This window comes from Thermobia domestica, chromosome 4 (assembly GCF_964235325.1).
Source record: "Thermobia domestica chromosome 4, izTheDome1.hap1.1, whole genome shotgun sequence".
NCBI lineage: Eukaryota > Metazoa > Arthropoda > Insecta > Zygentoma > Lepismatidae > Thermobia > Thermobia domestica.
Genome location: NC_137457.1, coordinates 39,936,352 through 39,953,428, shown reverse-complemented (window position 1 = coordinate 39,953,428; position 17,077 = coordinate 39,936,352). Strand labels below are relative to the sequence as shown.

Sequence of the window (17,077 nt, the reverse complement as noted above, 5' to 3'; positions counted from 1 at the left end):
AAATAATATAATTAACAGAAATTAATTTTAGAAAATAGTTTTGTTAAGGCGTTCATTGGATTTTAACCAATTTTTGTTTACAACATATATTTAAGATACAATTTCAACTTCTGTGTGAATGATGTTTGCTTGGCTTCTAAAATGTAAATACAATTTAAATTGCATTTATAAATTTTCCTTATATTGAATATAATTTTCTGTGTTGTTCGTATTTTAATTTTAAATGTTATTTACATTTGAAAATGATAGCCCAGAAAAAGGAATATTGTCATTAATATATAAAGCCTGATTCACTATTGAGTTTTATTATATCTTACTTTATTTGATTTTTTCCGGAATTTTTACTAAAGCAGATATTGTTTTTCCACTACTCTCAGTTCCAACTATATTTTCCACTATTGATTCACGTTATAAAAAAATATTGTTATATATAATTTTGGAATTTTGAAAACATCAAAGTAGTAAATAACCTTGTGTTACAAAATTTTACACTTACTCAACACAATGGGCAGCGGTTAAAATGAAATATTCATTGATGATACTTCCTCCACATTTGTGACTATATTCGTTCGCATATTCCAACGACACCTGTAACAAACAATATCTTTAGTATTACGAAACGAACAATACTTACGTAAAGTAAAATTATTAATAACAGAAATATCTAAAAAAAGTCAACATGTATTTCCAACCTCTACAAATGTTGTACTTTGCAAAAACTTGTAATTTCCCAAAATATTCCATTGAAATGTTAAGTAATATTAACGAAATAAGTTTCATTTATGTGCTTTTGAGTGTATTACGTATTAGCATCTCTTAAAGATCAACATTGTTAATTTGGGGAAGTTTACATGCGTCATGGACATATATGTGCAAAATAAGAGAAATAAATGGATTTGTCCCTCTATTTTTCTCTCTAATCTTGTTTAATTCTACAGGGCTATGGTTATAAATTTACTAAAATAAAACTTTAAACCCGGATGTTTTCATGATTACTCGTAGTAAATAGTAATGGGTAAGATCTTTTCCAGTCCAAAGAACACATTGCATAAAATCCTTAAAAATCAAAAAATCTTTCCCATTAATATACACTTTATAGACAAACATAAACATAATTCCAATTCGAAAAAAGGGAACGTACAGTATAATATTTGGTTTCTTTCAAATATTGCATTTAGTTAATAATAATGTAAAATAAACAACATTTGTAGAGGTTGCACGGATCCAGATATCCACATCAAAATGGGTATCTGCGGATATATATTTCTTCTCTGTGCAGATAGAGGATATAATTGCGGATAGGTTTCCTAAATCTTTTCCCTACCTAAAATAGAGCTATGCAATTTATGATTATGGAGGAAAGAGCACTACGCAACGTGCGTTTTGAATTAAAAGTTTCAACACCGGTTGAAAAATAAACTAAATCAAAATTAGTCCGTTTGAAGATTGTGACTCAGTGACAGCAAAAACAAGAAATGACATGAGAGTTGCATTTTATTGCTTTTTTTGATATTTTTGCAGCCGGTTTGTAGCTGAATGACATCTCTGACCTAACCAGAAGGAAACTGCAGGCCCGTTTTCTACTCCTCAAGTTGCGCTATTTACTGTTTAAAGAAATTCCTCCAAAGCCCCTATGATAAAGCTGAAAATATTCATACCATTGACGTTGAAGGTGAAGAAATGTGTTCAAATATTTTTTTTTTTAGCCTGAGAGGTCAGAAACCAAAACTCAAATTTAAGACACCACATCCTCTTCCATAAACTGAAAACTGGTAGCAGAATTATCTTTATCTTTTGTTACAAATAGAAAAGATCGTGGGTTGCCGAAATAGCAAAAAAAAAAATCACATTATTCTTCAGCAGCTAAAATCTAGAAAAGTCGCTTATCTTTCTCTCCCTCTCTTTTTAAAAAAAATTCTTTACTGTTTCCTTTGAAATACAGAAGATATACCGATTGTACATTTGCGACTCTGCAGATTTCTCTCTTCAAAGAGGTACCACGGACCTCAATGAACATCTCGATGGATTGGAGTTTTATAACAGCAATTGTCCAGCAATGGGTTGGGGCTGGAAAGAAATTTAGTAAATTCTAACCTTGCTCTATTGCCTCTTCCCGAAATTGAGGACATAGATCTTCAATTTGTATTCGAAGTTATTTTCACTTATAGTTTCAGTTATAGCGTGTTGTGATCATGCAAGAATGCAGATTGTATTTTGTTCTTAGATTTGCAACTTTTTTTTTAATTTAGTGGAATTGCTGGTCGGGATGATGGCTACCTCAGCCACTACAATTAGGTCCAGATTAAAGCAGGAAGTATACACTATTGTGCAAGACAATAAACTGAAATGAATAATATGGATACGTTTTGGTCATGTGTACGATGATAATACTTAAATTAAAGATATTGTTGCATGTTTCCAATTCAAGAGAGTGTTCTCAACAGCAACGTACCATAACACTTTGAGCGCAATCCCAAATTTTGAAATTGTGCCATTCAGGCCATGTATGTTGAAATAAAAATAAATAAAACGTTTATCGTATAGAAGTTCTCAGTTTCAAAACGTACCAATAATCTTCCCTCCGGGCCATGCGTGTAGCAGTCATGCTCCACGCCAGACCGATTAACCTAAACGGAAAATAAGCCTACAACTATGACCATCGGCCTAATACATGTATCAAAATGAAACTCTTAATTATAATTTTCAAACGCTGGTCATAAATAAAAGACGCGGATTGAGCGGAAAGTTCTATGCCGGTCTCAGGTGACCGCGATGGCAGACAAAGACTCCATAATTTGCAGTATGTTAAAATTAAAGTGAGTTTTCTCTTGGGTAAATAATTGAGTGAACAACATTGTACTCTGAAGGATTTTTCTCGCTAAAACCTCTACCGCAAATATGTAGCGTTATTGTCATTTTAAGTGAAGTGGTTGGCGATGCTGTGGTTAATATTTTTCTTATTAACAATCATTTCTAATTCGCCTATTTGTTTTGAAGAAATGATACATTTTTGGGAACAATGACGAAGTTTAAAAACTCAGTGACGTCCTCTAAATTACTTGACAGAGGGGATAGCACCTACGTGGCATTATTTTAGTCCGATATCTGCATTTAAAGAAACACGAGAATCAGTCCGACATCTGCACAAAAAATACAATGTAACTTAAAACAGAGAATCCGTGTAATTATTCAGTTCAAAATCTCTTGTCGTCACGAATTCTGTCGAGGAATATGATGCTTAAAATATATAAAACGATATTCAGAACTGTTGTTCTGTATGGTTGCGAAACATGGTCGGTTACACTGAGGGAAGAACATAGTAGTAATTGCCCACTTGACCTAACTCTTAATAATCCAATTTTGGGTCCCCATGGACCATAGTGAATGAATCACTGATGCTTTGGCCCGGCATTGCGTCACCTATTGAAATTTTGCTTATGCTTATTCAGGGGCCGCACGTTGGTGTAAATGAATCAGAGGTACCTTGGTCCTGCTATGACGTCATTGAATTGGGAGTATTGGATCAGAGGTCATGATGATTCTTTAAAATTACTAAAAATATGTTATTGATGATTCATTACGTTATGAAATAGTACAGGTTTACGAATGCTTTCGTTCTCTTTTTTGGCATAAAATTTGGAGATTGTTATATCTTTGATGAGATGGACTAACACGGATGCAAATGAAATCTTTTAGTTTTACGTCCCACGCTTATGCCGTTTAGGCTAAAGGAGACGGTGACGATAAGAAAGGAATGAAAGTGTGGGAGAAAATTGGAGCATAATGTTGCCCACCACAAAACTATTTTCGAGGTGTTTAAATCAGGGACCGCATACAGCAGAGGTGAACGCTCTACCACTGAGCCACCGCACCTCTACTGGTATGAATGAATTAGAGGTGGTTGGTTAGAGCTAATATGTTCGTTTGACGTCACTGAACTGGGATTTTTAGCTTGGAACTTATGATGGTTTGTTTCCTTCCCTTTTATGGGTATAAAATTACCAAAACAAGGTTTGATCTCTTTCTTGATGACCTATTACATTATCAATTAGTAGACCTCAGTAATAGTATAAATTAGTATTAGTATTAATATGAAACTCGAAAACTTTGGAGTTCCTCCGTGGTTAACCGTTTAGCGTATGCGTCTTTAACGTGGGAGACCAGGGTTCGATTTCCGGAAGAAGCTCATGCGGTTCGGATTGTTATCCTTTTGATGAGATGTGCTAACACTGGTGCAAATGAAAAATCTTTAGTTTTACGTCCCACGATTATGCCGATTATGCTAAAAGAGACGGTGACGATGAGAAAGGAATGAAAGTGTGGGAGGAAACTGGAGCATGGCAGGGATTACTCAGGACACATAAGCTCATATTGATTTACATCAGGAGTTGGGGAAGGTGGGGGGCGTATAGGATCTTGTACTCTTTGATGAGTATAAAAAATATTAAAATTTTGTCGTTTTTAACTTATCCTATTATCTTTCACGAGGCATTTTTGTTGTATAATAGAGTACAATGGTTTACTTTTTTGGAGTTATCGTTCCCTTTGGAGCCTTATTACGTTATATGGAGGCATATTTAAAATTATTCCATTAAATTTGATAAGTACTTTGTGATCCATTTTGTTCCGCTTCAGCGGTGAACATGGATACCTTGCAATCGTCCCGAGTTCATTTTCTTGGTGCTAGTTTAGGAAATGTTGAATTTAATGTCCCCGCCGATGATGAGAAATGATGAAATGAGAAAACATCATAAACTTACTTGGTTGCGGATTGAAGCAGAGATCTCACACATCAGAAAAAAAAAACGCTGAGCCACCATGCCAACTTCGGTGCGAGCAGTTTTGCGTATGAAAAAGAACATGATCAGATTATGTTACATTACACATTTCTCCTCGTTGTTAAGCATAGAAGTTTGTTATTGTGAAATTGCAGCATGTGCTTATACTACATCAGCATTTTTCTTAGATGACGGACTTTTAAAGATCAACTTTACATTTATGTCAAAGACAGTTTCGTAACATATCGATGAGTGTTACATTTTTCAAACAAGTTTAAGGAAAATGAATCACATTTTTAGATGTGTTAATTTGAATGTCGTAATAAACTAACGAGTCAACGGTGTGATGTCATGATCAGAATCGTGATACTAGATGTCGTAACGAATGATGTGTAAGAAGAAAAACCTGAATAATGTCACAACCAATCAGATTGTTTTCTTACATCACGTTTCGGCTCATGATATATAATGAAGGCTGTGTTTTCATTGGTTCTCCGTGATGTCATTTATTATTTTCATCGTTTCTGATTGGCTGATAGTGTTGTCACTTTATAGTTGAACACTTTTCAGACCTAAATAAAATTTTTAATTTCATTTTTCAAGTCCTACTTCCACGAAGATCGCGAATGAACGTAGGTGTACCTCTTGCGTCAGCGTGACTTTACTCCGTTCCTTGAATTTGAGGTAAGTATCAACCGCGTTTTCTTAATATCAATGGAGTGCTTTTGCATGATGATAACATTGTTATCACTGTTTTTATTTTAGCATGAAATATTATCAAATGGAAGAATAACCCTCACTTACTTGACCGGGGATCGAATTAGGAATCCCACACATTAGAAGTAAGCAGAAGAAATTTATTGATTTTGGTTTAGCATCCCTTCAGTAGTGAGGCTATAAATACAGCTTAATGTTGAATTTGAGCGCATACTGGGTGTTGAACCCGGGCCACATCCACACATTAGAAGTAAGCACGAGAAAATGATATCATTTTTTGACTTTGGTTTAGCGTCCCTTCAGTAATGGGGCTAGGAATACAGCTAAATGTTGAATCTGATCGCATACTGGGTGTTGAACCCGGGCCAGATGTGCGTAACACTAACCACTTAGCTCAGTTTTTGAAAGTTACCATTAACGTAAACAAAGAAACTAAGCACGATTTTGTTCCCCGAAAGTGAGACGTGGACCTTCAGTTTAATGTGGGATCTGATCTCCCGCCGAGAAACGAATTCGAGTCTTTCTTGCCTTAGCTCGAGAAAAGCAAGCGCATGAGATTTTGTTTTTGTTTCATGTTCGTCATACGTTTTAAAAGTTCAGTGTCAGAGGAAAAATGCTTCCTACAATGATTCTCTCAGCTGAGTAGGAAAACAATTTCATTCATTCTTTTTATCACTACAGAAAGTTAGGTCAGTTACATGTTGGTCCCGGGTTTGATTTCCAGTATTACGACAACAAAAATTTTTAACAGTAGAACTGTTTGAGATATGATGATTCTTTTAGGATTGATCGCGTAGTCATTTTGATACAGTTAAACGTGTTAGCGATTTTCTGAATTCAATTTTAATTCGTGCTTTTTTTCTCTTCTCGTTTTAGATATTTGTTTTCTTTGCCTATTCCTTTTTGCTTACCATACCTTTTTCCTATTTGAACATGGCTACTTCTGGCTTTACTGTCTTGCGAGAAATCAATAGACATTATCGGCGTTTTAATCTTGAAGGACGAATGCTGGAAATCAAATTAATGCTCCGACCAGTGACACCGATATTGTTGAGTGGGTTCAGGCCTCCTTTCCACAGATGTTGGATTATTTATCGGAAAATGTCGACGAATTATCGATGGTTGGATTATCGATTTTATATCATGATGAGAAGAACAAACCGTTTTATTTATCTTTTCGGCGTGCAAGTAATTTCACACTGGAGACTTTATGGGCTTCCTTTGATCGCATCCTTCAAAGTAACGATAGTTTTCTCATGAGCGAACCTTTCATTGTACATTTTCATCATGTGGATGTGACCCGTGGATTCGGATTGGTGCATCGAGGTATTTTATTAAACGACAAGTTACTAAAACGCAAGAAAGGCATTTTACGAGTGAAAAACACCGACAAGAAATGTTTGGCTTATGCGATTGTGATTGCTATTGGTTTAAAGAAATATAAGGATACGAACAAGAAACTGTACAGGCAATATGAGAACTAGAGCAAGTGTGTTGTTCTCCCTGGTGTACATGAACTTTTGTCCAGATCATCAGTGAATTTAGAGCATGGGGGATCCGTGGAAGAATTGCGACAATTGCAACGTTACTTGACCAATTATAAACCTACCGTATACACCAGCTTTTCCGAAGAAGATATTCTGTATGAAGGGTCGGTGGCGAAGACAAGATTCCAATCAATTTAATGTGCATCAATTTTCATTATGACATCATCACATCATTAACGTCGGTTTTTTCTACTAAATACTATTGTGCTGCATGCCACAAAAAATATGAACATCGCACTGCACACGTCAAGAACTGTTCGGCCATGTGTGAGAAATGTGTGCAGAAACCGCCATGCAGTAAGACCAATACGGAGAAGCAGTGCCTAGAATGCAATCGTGAATTTTATGGTGAAACATGCTATACAAATCATCTGACTGTACCATATCATAAGGGCCAACCAATATGCAAGATGGTGAAACAGTGCTCCAAATGTCTACGCATTTATTCGTTTGTCCATACAGGGGAAAGAAAAAATGATTGTACAGATTATTTTTGTAATATGTGCCATAAACACGTTACGTCTACCCACCAAGGCTACATGAAGCCTGATACGACTCAATTTAACCTGGAGTTCCATCAGTGTTACATGCCAAGAAGGCTATGATTGTCTTCTATGATACCGAAGCCACACAGGATACTTTCTTCGTTGAAGACACGTTCATTCATAAACCCAATTTACTGGTGGCCCAACAAGTATGTTACAACTGTGTTCAAGATGAAGATATACCGTGTGAAGTTTGTGGACAGCGGGAACATATTTTTCAAGATGATCCGATCAATGCCTTTCTTGCGTATTTACGGCAACCATGACCCAACATCAAACTTATTGTATGTTTGGCACTTAACTCTAAGGGATATGATGGTCATTTTATTTTTAAATCCTTAGTGGAAGAACATGAATTGAAACCTACTTTGATCTTGAACGGAGCAAAAATTTTAAGCATGAAAGTGAATCACTTATCGTTTATTGACTCCTTAAATTTCATGCCAATGGCTTTAAGTAAATTATCCAAGGCATTTCATTTACCAGCGACCAAAGGATATTTTCCACACTTTTTTAATACTGCTGCAAATCAAACGTATGTGGGAAAATTACCGGACATCCATTATTATGGTGCAGATGAAATGAAAGTGGATGAACGAGAAAAATTCATGACATGGTATAACGAACACCAGAACGATACGTTTAGTTTCCAAGAAGAATTGGTGAACTATTGTGTCCAGGACGTCAACGTACTTCGAATGGCTTGTATATCCTTCATGACCACTTTTGAACAAGAAACTCACGTCAATCCTTTCCTGGAGGCTATCACTTTGGCGAGTGCGTGAAATTTAGTATTTCGACGAAATTTCTTAAAACCAAATACTATTAGCATTCTTCCTGCACGAGGATACCGTCACAGAAACAATCAGTCACGGATTGCTTTGCAGTGGCTTGCCTACATGGAGGAAAAAGAGGGTCATTCAATTCTGCATACTGCGAGAGGAAAAGAAGTTTATGTTGCTGGTTTTCATCTGGACGGTTACTACAAAGATCCCGACACTAAAGAGGAACACGTGTATGAATTTGAAGGGTGCAGAGGCCATGCCTGTCCTCTATGTGTCCCTACAGGCCGTGGTCAGCCCATTTATGAGAACTCCGAAGAAACAATGAACTATCGCTACGAGAGAACACAGCGTAAAATCAAATTATTACGATCCATGGGATATAAAGTACATGAAATGTGGGAATGTGAATTTCGTCAAGTGTTAAAATCCAATCCAGCATTGGCCTCTTCTTTAAGCACACATCCTTATACTAGTAAGCCACCATTAAAACCAAGAGACAGCTTCTATGGTGGCCGTGTTAATGCCATTAAATTGTATCACGTCGCAAATGAAAATGAAGGCGAAGAAATAAAATTTTTGGATATCGTTTCCCTGTATCCTTATGTGAATAAATGTGGACGGTATCCAATAGGGCATCCACGAATATATCTACAGGGAGATCCAGAAATGCCCACCATTCAAGATGTCAACGGATTAGTCAAGTTGAAGATTTTGCCTAGCAGAAATGTGTTTCATCCAATGCTGCCATTTCGCTCAAATAAGAAGTTCTTGTTTCCACTTTGTGCTGCCTGTGCCACAGCATTAAATCAAGATTCTGAATGTGCACATACCGACAATGAACGCAGTCTAACATGAACATGGGTGTCCTATGGAATTCCGAAAGCCATTGAACTTGGGTATCAAGTCATTGAAATTTACGAAATTTAGGATTACGACATCACCGTATATGATCCAGAAACCAAGACTGGCGGATTATTCAGCGAATACATTAACACATTTTTGAAAACGAAGCTGGAAGCTTCTGGATGGCCTGCCAATTGCGTCACCGAAAAAGAAAAGCAGCAGTATATTCAAATGGTACAACAACGGGAAGGCATAACTTTGGATGCCACAATTATAATTACAAATTCAGCACGTCGTAGTCTGGCAAAACTCTGTTTGAATGCCTTCTGGGGACGACTCGCTATAAGAGACAATTTCAGACAAACGACCATCATTAACGACCCCAAAGTACTGTATCAGAAATTAACTGCTCCAGACATAAAAGTCAACCAAATTTTACCTGTTAATGATTCGTTGTTATACCTTTATTGGCAGTATGAAGATGATGTTCCAGTACAAAATCACAATGCTAATGTTGTCCTTGGAGCATTTACAACGTGTCAAGCTCGTCTGGAACTTTACAAATATTTAGAATTTCTGCAAGAAAGAGTACTATATTTCGATACAGATTCCGTAATATTCTCGCAGCGACCATCATAGCCCACAATAGAACCAGAAGTATTTCTTGGTTCAATGTCAAATGAACTGGAATCAATTGGACCAAAAGCAAATGACATCACCTTGCAGAAACCAGTGGAGAAAAAAAAGGAATTCAGTACGTCACATTTGCTTTTCTTTTTCTCATCTCACTCTTTCTTGATCAGTTAGTTCGATGTTAATAATCTGTTTTTCTTCTTTCACAGGAAACAAAATAAATATTACCATGTATATTCATATGTTTTATTTTCTCTTTACAGAATTTGTACCCGTCACGAACACGTCTTCCTTTGAAGAAAAAGAAATTCTGTATTCTATGTCACTTGCTAAAAATAAATGTACAAAAACATGATTCTGTGATTTATTTCACATCCTAAAATCAAATTCTTTTCCTGTACTGCGATTTCAATTTAAATTTTCTGAATCAGTTTACCAGTAAAATAAATCAATGTTTTGCGGAAAAATAATCAAACTAAATTTTTGTTTCAGAACTTTTCTTCGTGTACGAAATAAAAAAAAATTGTGTACAAAATAAAATTCTGTTTCAGAAAATTTTTTTGTGTACAAAACAAAAACTGTTTCAGAAAAAAATATGTATAAAGAAAATTCTGTTTCAGAAAAAAAAATTATGTACAAACAAAATTCTGTTTCAGAAAAAAAAATTGTGTACAAACAAAAATCAGTTTTCGTCACGAAACTGCTCCGACTAAATGAATCGATTCATTCTGATAGTGTTGGCAACACTGGAAAATTTCGGTGAGTATCGCTCAGGCACTGAGTTACAGCGAACACAACTAGATTCGAACCAACAACCTTAAATGTCTGATTCATCTCTAAATACAGCCAACAAAACAATTAGATTATGTATTTACGCCAATGCTTAGCACTGAATCAGCAAGGTTTTCTTCAAGGTCAAAGTCGCACACGAAGTAAAAAGATGACAACACAGATCTTCTATCTTTCTATATGAAACATAAACCTAGTGTAAACTGCTCGCACTGAAATGTGTAATGTAACATAATCTGTTTAAATCTGCTCGTCTTCTTTTCATACGCGAAACTGTTCACACTGAATGGAGTACGGTGGCTCACCGCTTGTCTCTAACGTGTGAGGTTCCTGCATCAATCCACAACGAAGTAAGTTCATGTTTCCTCCTATTATTTTTCATCATCGTTTCAAGGGGACGTTAAACGCAAAATTTCCTGAAACTAACACAAAAAAATCTAACTCGGGAACATTACATAGTAATCAACAAACTGAACTTCTCAATGGAGTATGGTGACTCAGCTCTTATTTTTGATGTGTGAGGTCTCTGCTTCAATCCGCAAGCAAGTAAGTTTATGATGTTTTCTCATTTCATCATTTCTCATCATCGGCGGGGACATTAAATTCAACATTTCCTAAACTAGCACCAAGAAAATGAACTCGGGACGATTGCAAGGTATCCATGTTCACCGCTGAAGCGGAACAAAATGGATCACAAAGTACTTATTAAATTTAATGGAATAATTTTAAATATGCCTCCATATAACGTAATAAGGCTCCAAAGGGAACGATAACTCCATAAAAGTAAGCCATTGTACTCTATTATACAACAAAAGTGTCTCGTGAAAGATAATAGGATAAGTTAAAAACGTCCAAATTTTAATATTTTTTATACTCATCAAAGAGTACAGGGTCCTATACGCTCCCCCTTCCCCAACTCCTGATGTAAATCAATGTGAGCTTATGTGTCCTGAGTAATCCCTGCCATGCTCCAGTTTCCTCCCACACTTTCATTCCTTTCTCATCGTCACCGTCTCCTTTAGCATAATCGGCATAATCGTGGGACGTAAAACTAAAGATTTTTCATTTGCACCAGTGTTAGTTCATCTCATCAAAGGGATAACAATCCGAACCGCATGAGCTTCTTCCGGAAATCGAACCCTGTTCTCCCACGTAAAAGACGCATACGCTAAACGGTTAACCACGGAGGAACTCCAAAGTTTTCGAGTTTCATATTAATACTAATACTAATTTATACTATTACTGAGGTCTACTAATTGATAATGTAATAGGTCATCAAGAAAGAGATCAAACCTTGTTTTGGTAATTTTATACCCATAAAAGGGAAGGAAACAAACCATCATAAGTTCCAAGCTAAAAATCCCAGTTCAGTGACGTCAAACGAACATATTAGCTCTAACCAACCACCTCTAATTCATTCATACCAGTAGAGGTGCGGTGGCTCAGTGGTAGAGTGTTCACCTCTGCTGTATGTGGTCCCTGATTTAAACACCTCGAAAATAGTTTTGTGGTGGGCAACATTATGCTCCAATTTTCTCCCACACTTTCATTCCTTTCTTATCGTCACCGTCTCCTTTAGCCTAAACGGCATAAGCGTGGGACCAAAAACTAAAAGATTTCATTTGCATCCGTGTTAGCCCATCTCATCAAAGATATAACAATCTCCAAATTTTACGCCATAAAAGGGAACGAAAGCATTCGTAAACCTGTACTATTTCATAACTTAATGAATCATCAATAACATATTTTTAGTAATTTTAAAGAATCATCATGACCTCTGATCCAATACTCCCAATTCAATGACGTCATAGCAGGACCAAGGTACATCTGATTCATTTACACCAACGTGCGGCCCCTGAATAAGCATAAGCACAATTTCAATAGGTGATGCAATCCCGGGCCAAAGCATTCCTGATTCATTCACTATGGTACATGGGGACCCAAAATTGGATTATTAAGAGTTAGGTCAAGTGGGGCAATTACTACTAACATAGACTAAAAGTATTTGACAACAAGATCCTTAGGCGAATATTCGGACTCAAGGGGAACGAGAATAAGGAATGGCTGAAACTTCATAACGAGGAACTACATAATTTATAAAGTTCAGCTAACATTGTTAGGGTCATCAAGTCTAGGAGGCTTTGGTGGGCAGGTCGTGTAGTTAGAATGGAAGAAGGTAAAAACGCTTTCAAAGTCTTGACTGGAATACCAGTCGGGAAACGACCATTAGTAAGACCGGAAAACGACCTAGGCACAGATTGGAGGACAATATCAAAATGGAACTCGCAGAAATACTAATACAAAGTAGAAACTTTTCCGAGTTGGCTAAGGATACAGGTTGGTGGAGAGCTTTTGTGAACGCTGCATTGAACCTCCGGGTTCCTTAGGCCATAGAGTTAGTTAGTTACTTAATTTGCATTTGAAAACTTAGACACGTATATATAGTTCGTTCCTTTCTGAATTGTATCTACACGATTTATATTGCATTTTATTTAACGTATTTGCTATTTAATAACGAGAAAGCCGATATAATGTATTGTTCCCTTTCATTTAGTAATCAACAATTTAAAAATATTTTCGAAATTATGACTATTATATATATGTAAGTTGCATATATTTGCTGCATTATTATCTGCGGAAGCGGGTGCGGACAGGTAGAGCTCTAAACATTTGTATTCAATCACGAAACCTAAATGTTTATATATGATCAGTGATTAATTTTATTTAGGGTAACTTCGGCAAATAACGCCACCAATTCAACACAATGTTCTGGTGTTTAACTGTTTTTATATCTAGAGCCGTGAAAATTACATGGAATGGTGGAGTGAACCCTCCGCTATAATGCAATGAGAAAACAATTTCCTACACATACAGTATTGACCACAATGCACTAAGAATCGGAGTGAGTATGAGATGGCGTTATTACCAGACTTGTCCGCAAAAAACGCCACTTGCTTTACAACAACGTAAAGGTTTTGGAATCGTAACGAAATACATTTTCAATATAACCAAACAATGTTCTTGGTAATGTGCTACCTGAGGTAATGTGCTGGTACACAAAACTCATAGTCATCGTACATGTCATTATCTGGTAACTCTTGTGATGAATGCGAACCTCTTAACATAACAGCTGCAGCCATATGGATCCCTACTCGGGTCGGGTCAACTCGGGTCGGGTAATCGGGTCAGGCTACTCGGGTCGGGTTGTCGGGTCGGGTCAGTCGGGTCAGGTTATTCGGGTCGGGTTTTCGGGCCAGGTTATTTGGGTCTGGTTATCGGGTCGGGTCAATCGGGTCAGCTCGGGTCGGATCAGTCGGGTCGGGTTGTCGGGTCGGATCAGTCGGGTGAGTTCACTTTGGTCAACTGAGTTTAGGTTAAGCTTAAACTCGGCTGGAGTATAAAGCTGCTGATTTCACTAGCTGCCTAATTAAAAATAGCAATTTTAAATTGGTTTTATAGTAACCATAAATCTATTTTGAACACTTGCAGCTAGTGTTTTTATGGTAAATGCTTACTTTTGTACTTCTGTGTACTTTAATTTTGAAATCGATTGCAATATTAATATCTACGCCAGTATGGAGTCTGGATTTAGAACAAAACTAGAGTTGTTTAAGCAAGGCCAAAAGGAAGATTGAATATGGAACACCAAGCCCAAGCAGGGTCGCGGTAGCTCAGTGATAGAGAATTCGTCTCTGGTGCATGGTGTCCATGGTTCGATCCCAGCTTGTGCTAAGTGGGCTTTGTGGTGGAGAAACGCCGTGTAGTGGGTTTTCTCGAGGTTCACCTGTTCCCTCCCACTTTCTTCATTCTACCATTTCATTCATTTCTCATGGTCACAATCTCCCTTAGCCTCTGTGCAGAATCGAGGGACCTTAAACTGAATATTTAATTTCACCAAGCCCAAGAACATCGATTCAAGAACAAGATAAAGATTGGATATGCAAGACGAAGTGCATAGTAATCTTGCTCTTGCCCTTGTTTTGGTGATCACCTAGTAGCGATGAGCATATTTTCTTGCTTTCCGTATAGTACAAAAGACCATAATCAAAATCACACTTGTTCTTCATTTGTACCGATGAGGCGAGCATTCTTGGTTCTTGTATAGCATGAAAGACCACCAAGACTACGAAATGCAGAACCAAGACCTGGCTGTGCAAGACAAAGAATAAGACGCAATATTGATGATTAAGACCCAGGGTGCGAATTGTTTGAATTTTATTTCTTGAACTGAAAGTGATGAAATAAAATTAGAAATTTATAATTAATTATCATACTGTATTTTGAAATTTTAAATTACAAAATTCATATTATGTATCTTCTTACTTGTAACTATATATACTGTAAAATACCTTTTTATTACCGAGAAAGAAAAATCAAAGTGGCGCGGATCGAGGAATCATAAGAACCTATTTTGGAATGAAAGTTGAAGGGTTGGAAAAAATAGAGATGTTCGCCCGTTTCTTTAACCCTTATCATTGTAGATAAACGATTTCCTTTTATGTCCGCCAAGAGACTAATGCTCCGAGAAGACCCGCTGCCGTCCGAGCAGGTGAGAACCTTGAATAAAAATTTCATCACATAGAACTAAAGCAAAAAATAAATAAGTAAATTTCTCCCACCTAGCACATTGGTACCAGTTATAAAAATAAATAACGAAACCTCAAAAGCGCCAAATATTCATTAAGATGCATATTCAAATCTCCCGCTTAAACTAGCTGGTGGTTAACGTGTATAACGTTGGTACACGTGGTCCGGGTTTAATTCTCAATGGGGTGCATTTTGGTGTTCACCCAGTGTCGTGAACATAGTGCTCTCAAACGGGTCGGGTCGGGTCAACTCGGGTCGGGTTGTCGGGCCGGGCGAGTCGGGTCAGCTCGGGTCGGGTTGTCGGGTCAGGTCAATCGAATCGGATAACATGGTAGGATCACTCAGGTCGGGTCGGGTCGGGTCATCGGTTTACAATTAATAAAGGAAATTAATGCTATCACCCATTTCAAAAATTTTAAAAGCAATGTAGTTTCTAATGCAATGAAATTTCATTTATTATCGATAATATGAAACGTTGTACATAGTTGTAAATTTCTATAACTGTCTCGCAGTTAGATTTGTTTACAGCAAAAGGTAGTTTTGCCGACTTTAACAATACTAATATAAGCGTCTTGGAAAAAAAACTCTTGTTTGTAAAAGAATACTAATGATCGCTTTTAGCTGTTGTAACGGTCTGTGCAAGATTGTATAGATATATTATATTAGGTAGATTATATATATATATATATATATATATATATATATATATATATATAAATATATATATATATATATATATATATATATATATATATAGATAGATAGATAGATAAAAACTTCTCGTAGCATAACGACAAAATATGCTTCTCTTATATATATATATATATATATATATATGTGTGTGTGTGTGTGTGTGTGTGTGTGTGAAAAGAGCTTGGTGAGGTGAGTGTATGGGAGGGGAGCACGGAATTCAACTTCATCTTGGGCGCCAAAATCCCTAGCTACGGCTCTGATTCACAGCGACTAAGGGGACCCCAAATATTTTTAAATTTACTTAAAATAGTTTCACTATAAAAGTTAAAAAACATACCATGAGTCATTCTTATATATCTCATGGACCCTTTTGAACATGTTGAGAGAGGGCCCATCATTTAGGTTTTGGTTTGGTCTCCTTTTATTTCCCGCCCCAGAGCCCTAATGGTCTTGATCACGCCCTTTATATTACCTATTGTAAACACTATTGTAAAAGAAGGTGCTCTAAAATGTAAATTATTGTTTAATTTCAAGTTATGTCATTATTTGAGATTTCAATTTGGCTTAATACTTCAATATTAGAAAAAGTATCAAACAGAGTGAGAAATCAGGAATCTTTCAAGGGCTGAATTACGAAAAATGTTAGTCTCTTTTCGCAACATCATGGAGTTGTAACGCTGATCTCGGATTAGCTGTCTGTATTGCCGTTACTCGACGTTTGCCTTTTCGTTCATATACCGCTACTTACAATACGAGGCGGAGGGCCCACTAAAAATTCACCATCCAGGGCCCACAGGGAAATTTTCCGCTTTCCCGCCTGGCCAGTACGGCCCTGCTCCTTAGAGTACAGAAAACGGATTAATCCATGAAAATGAATGGCTATTAAGTAATCGTTAATATCAGAAGGTGGGAGGAAAGGGGAGAACCCCGATAAAACCGTGGACACAATGTTGTCCAGCACAAAGATGGGTGGCTGGAGATAGAAACAGGGTACCCTCGCACTAGACGTGAGTGTCCTACCTCTGAGCCTCTCTTTATTATATTAGAGAATTTATATATTTGCTAGGTAACCTTGCCGAAAGGAATTGCTTTGACAGTTCTAAGATTTATGAAGCTGGACAGAGCGAATTCAGATTAGACGCAGAGTTGGTTCAGAAGTA

The 17,077-nt window shown here is 36.9% G+C and overlaps 1 protein-coding gene across 1 annotated transcript in view; it reads right to left on the bottom strand.

The window, feature by feature from the left end:
- Positions 1-17,077, bottom strand: part of LOC145683299 (trypsin-3-like) — a 182,927-nt gene that overhangs the window by 103,031 nt on the left and 62,819 nt on the right. Inside the window, exon 3 of the mRNA XM_081754660.1 lies at positions 497-588. Coding sequence (XP_081610786.1) covers positions 497-588 — 92 coding nt within the window. The remainder of the gene's footprint in view (positions 1-496; positions 589-17,077) is intronic.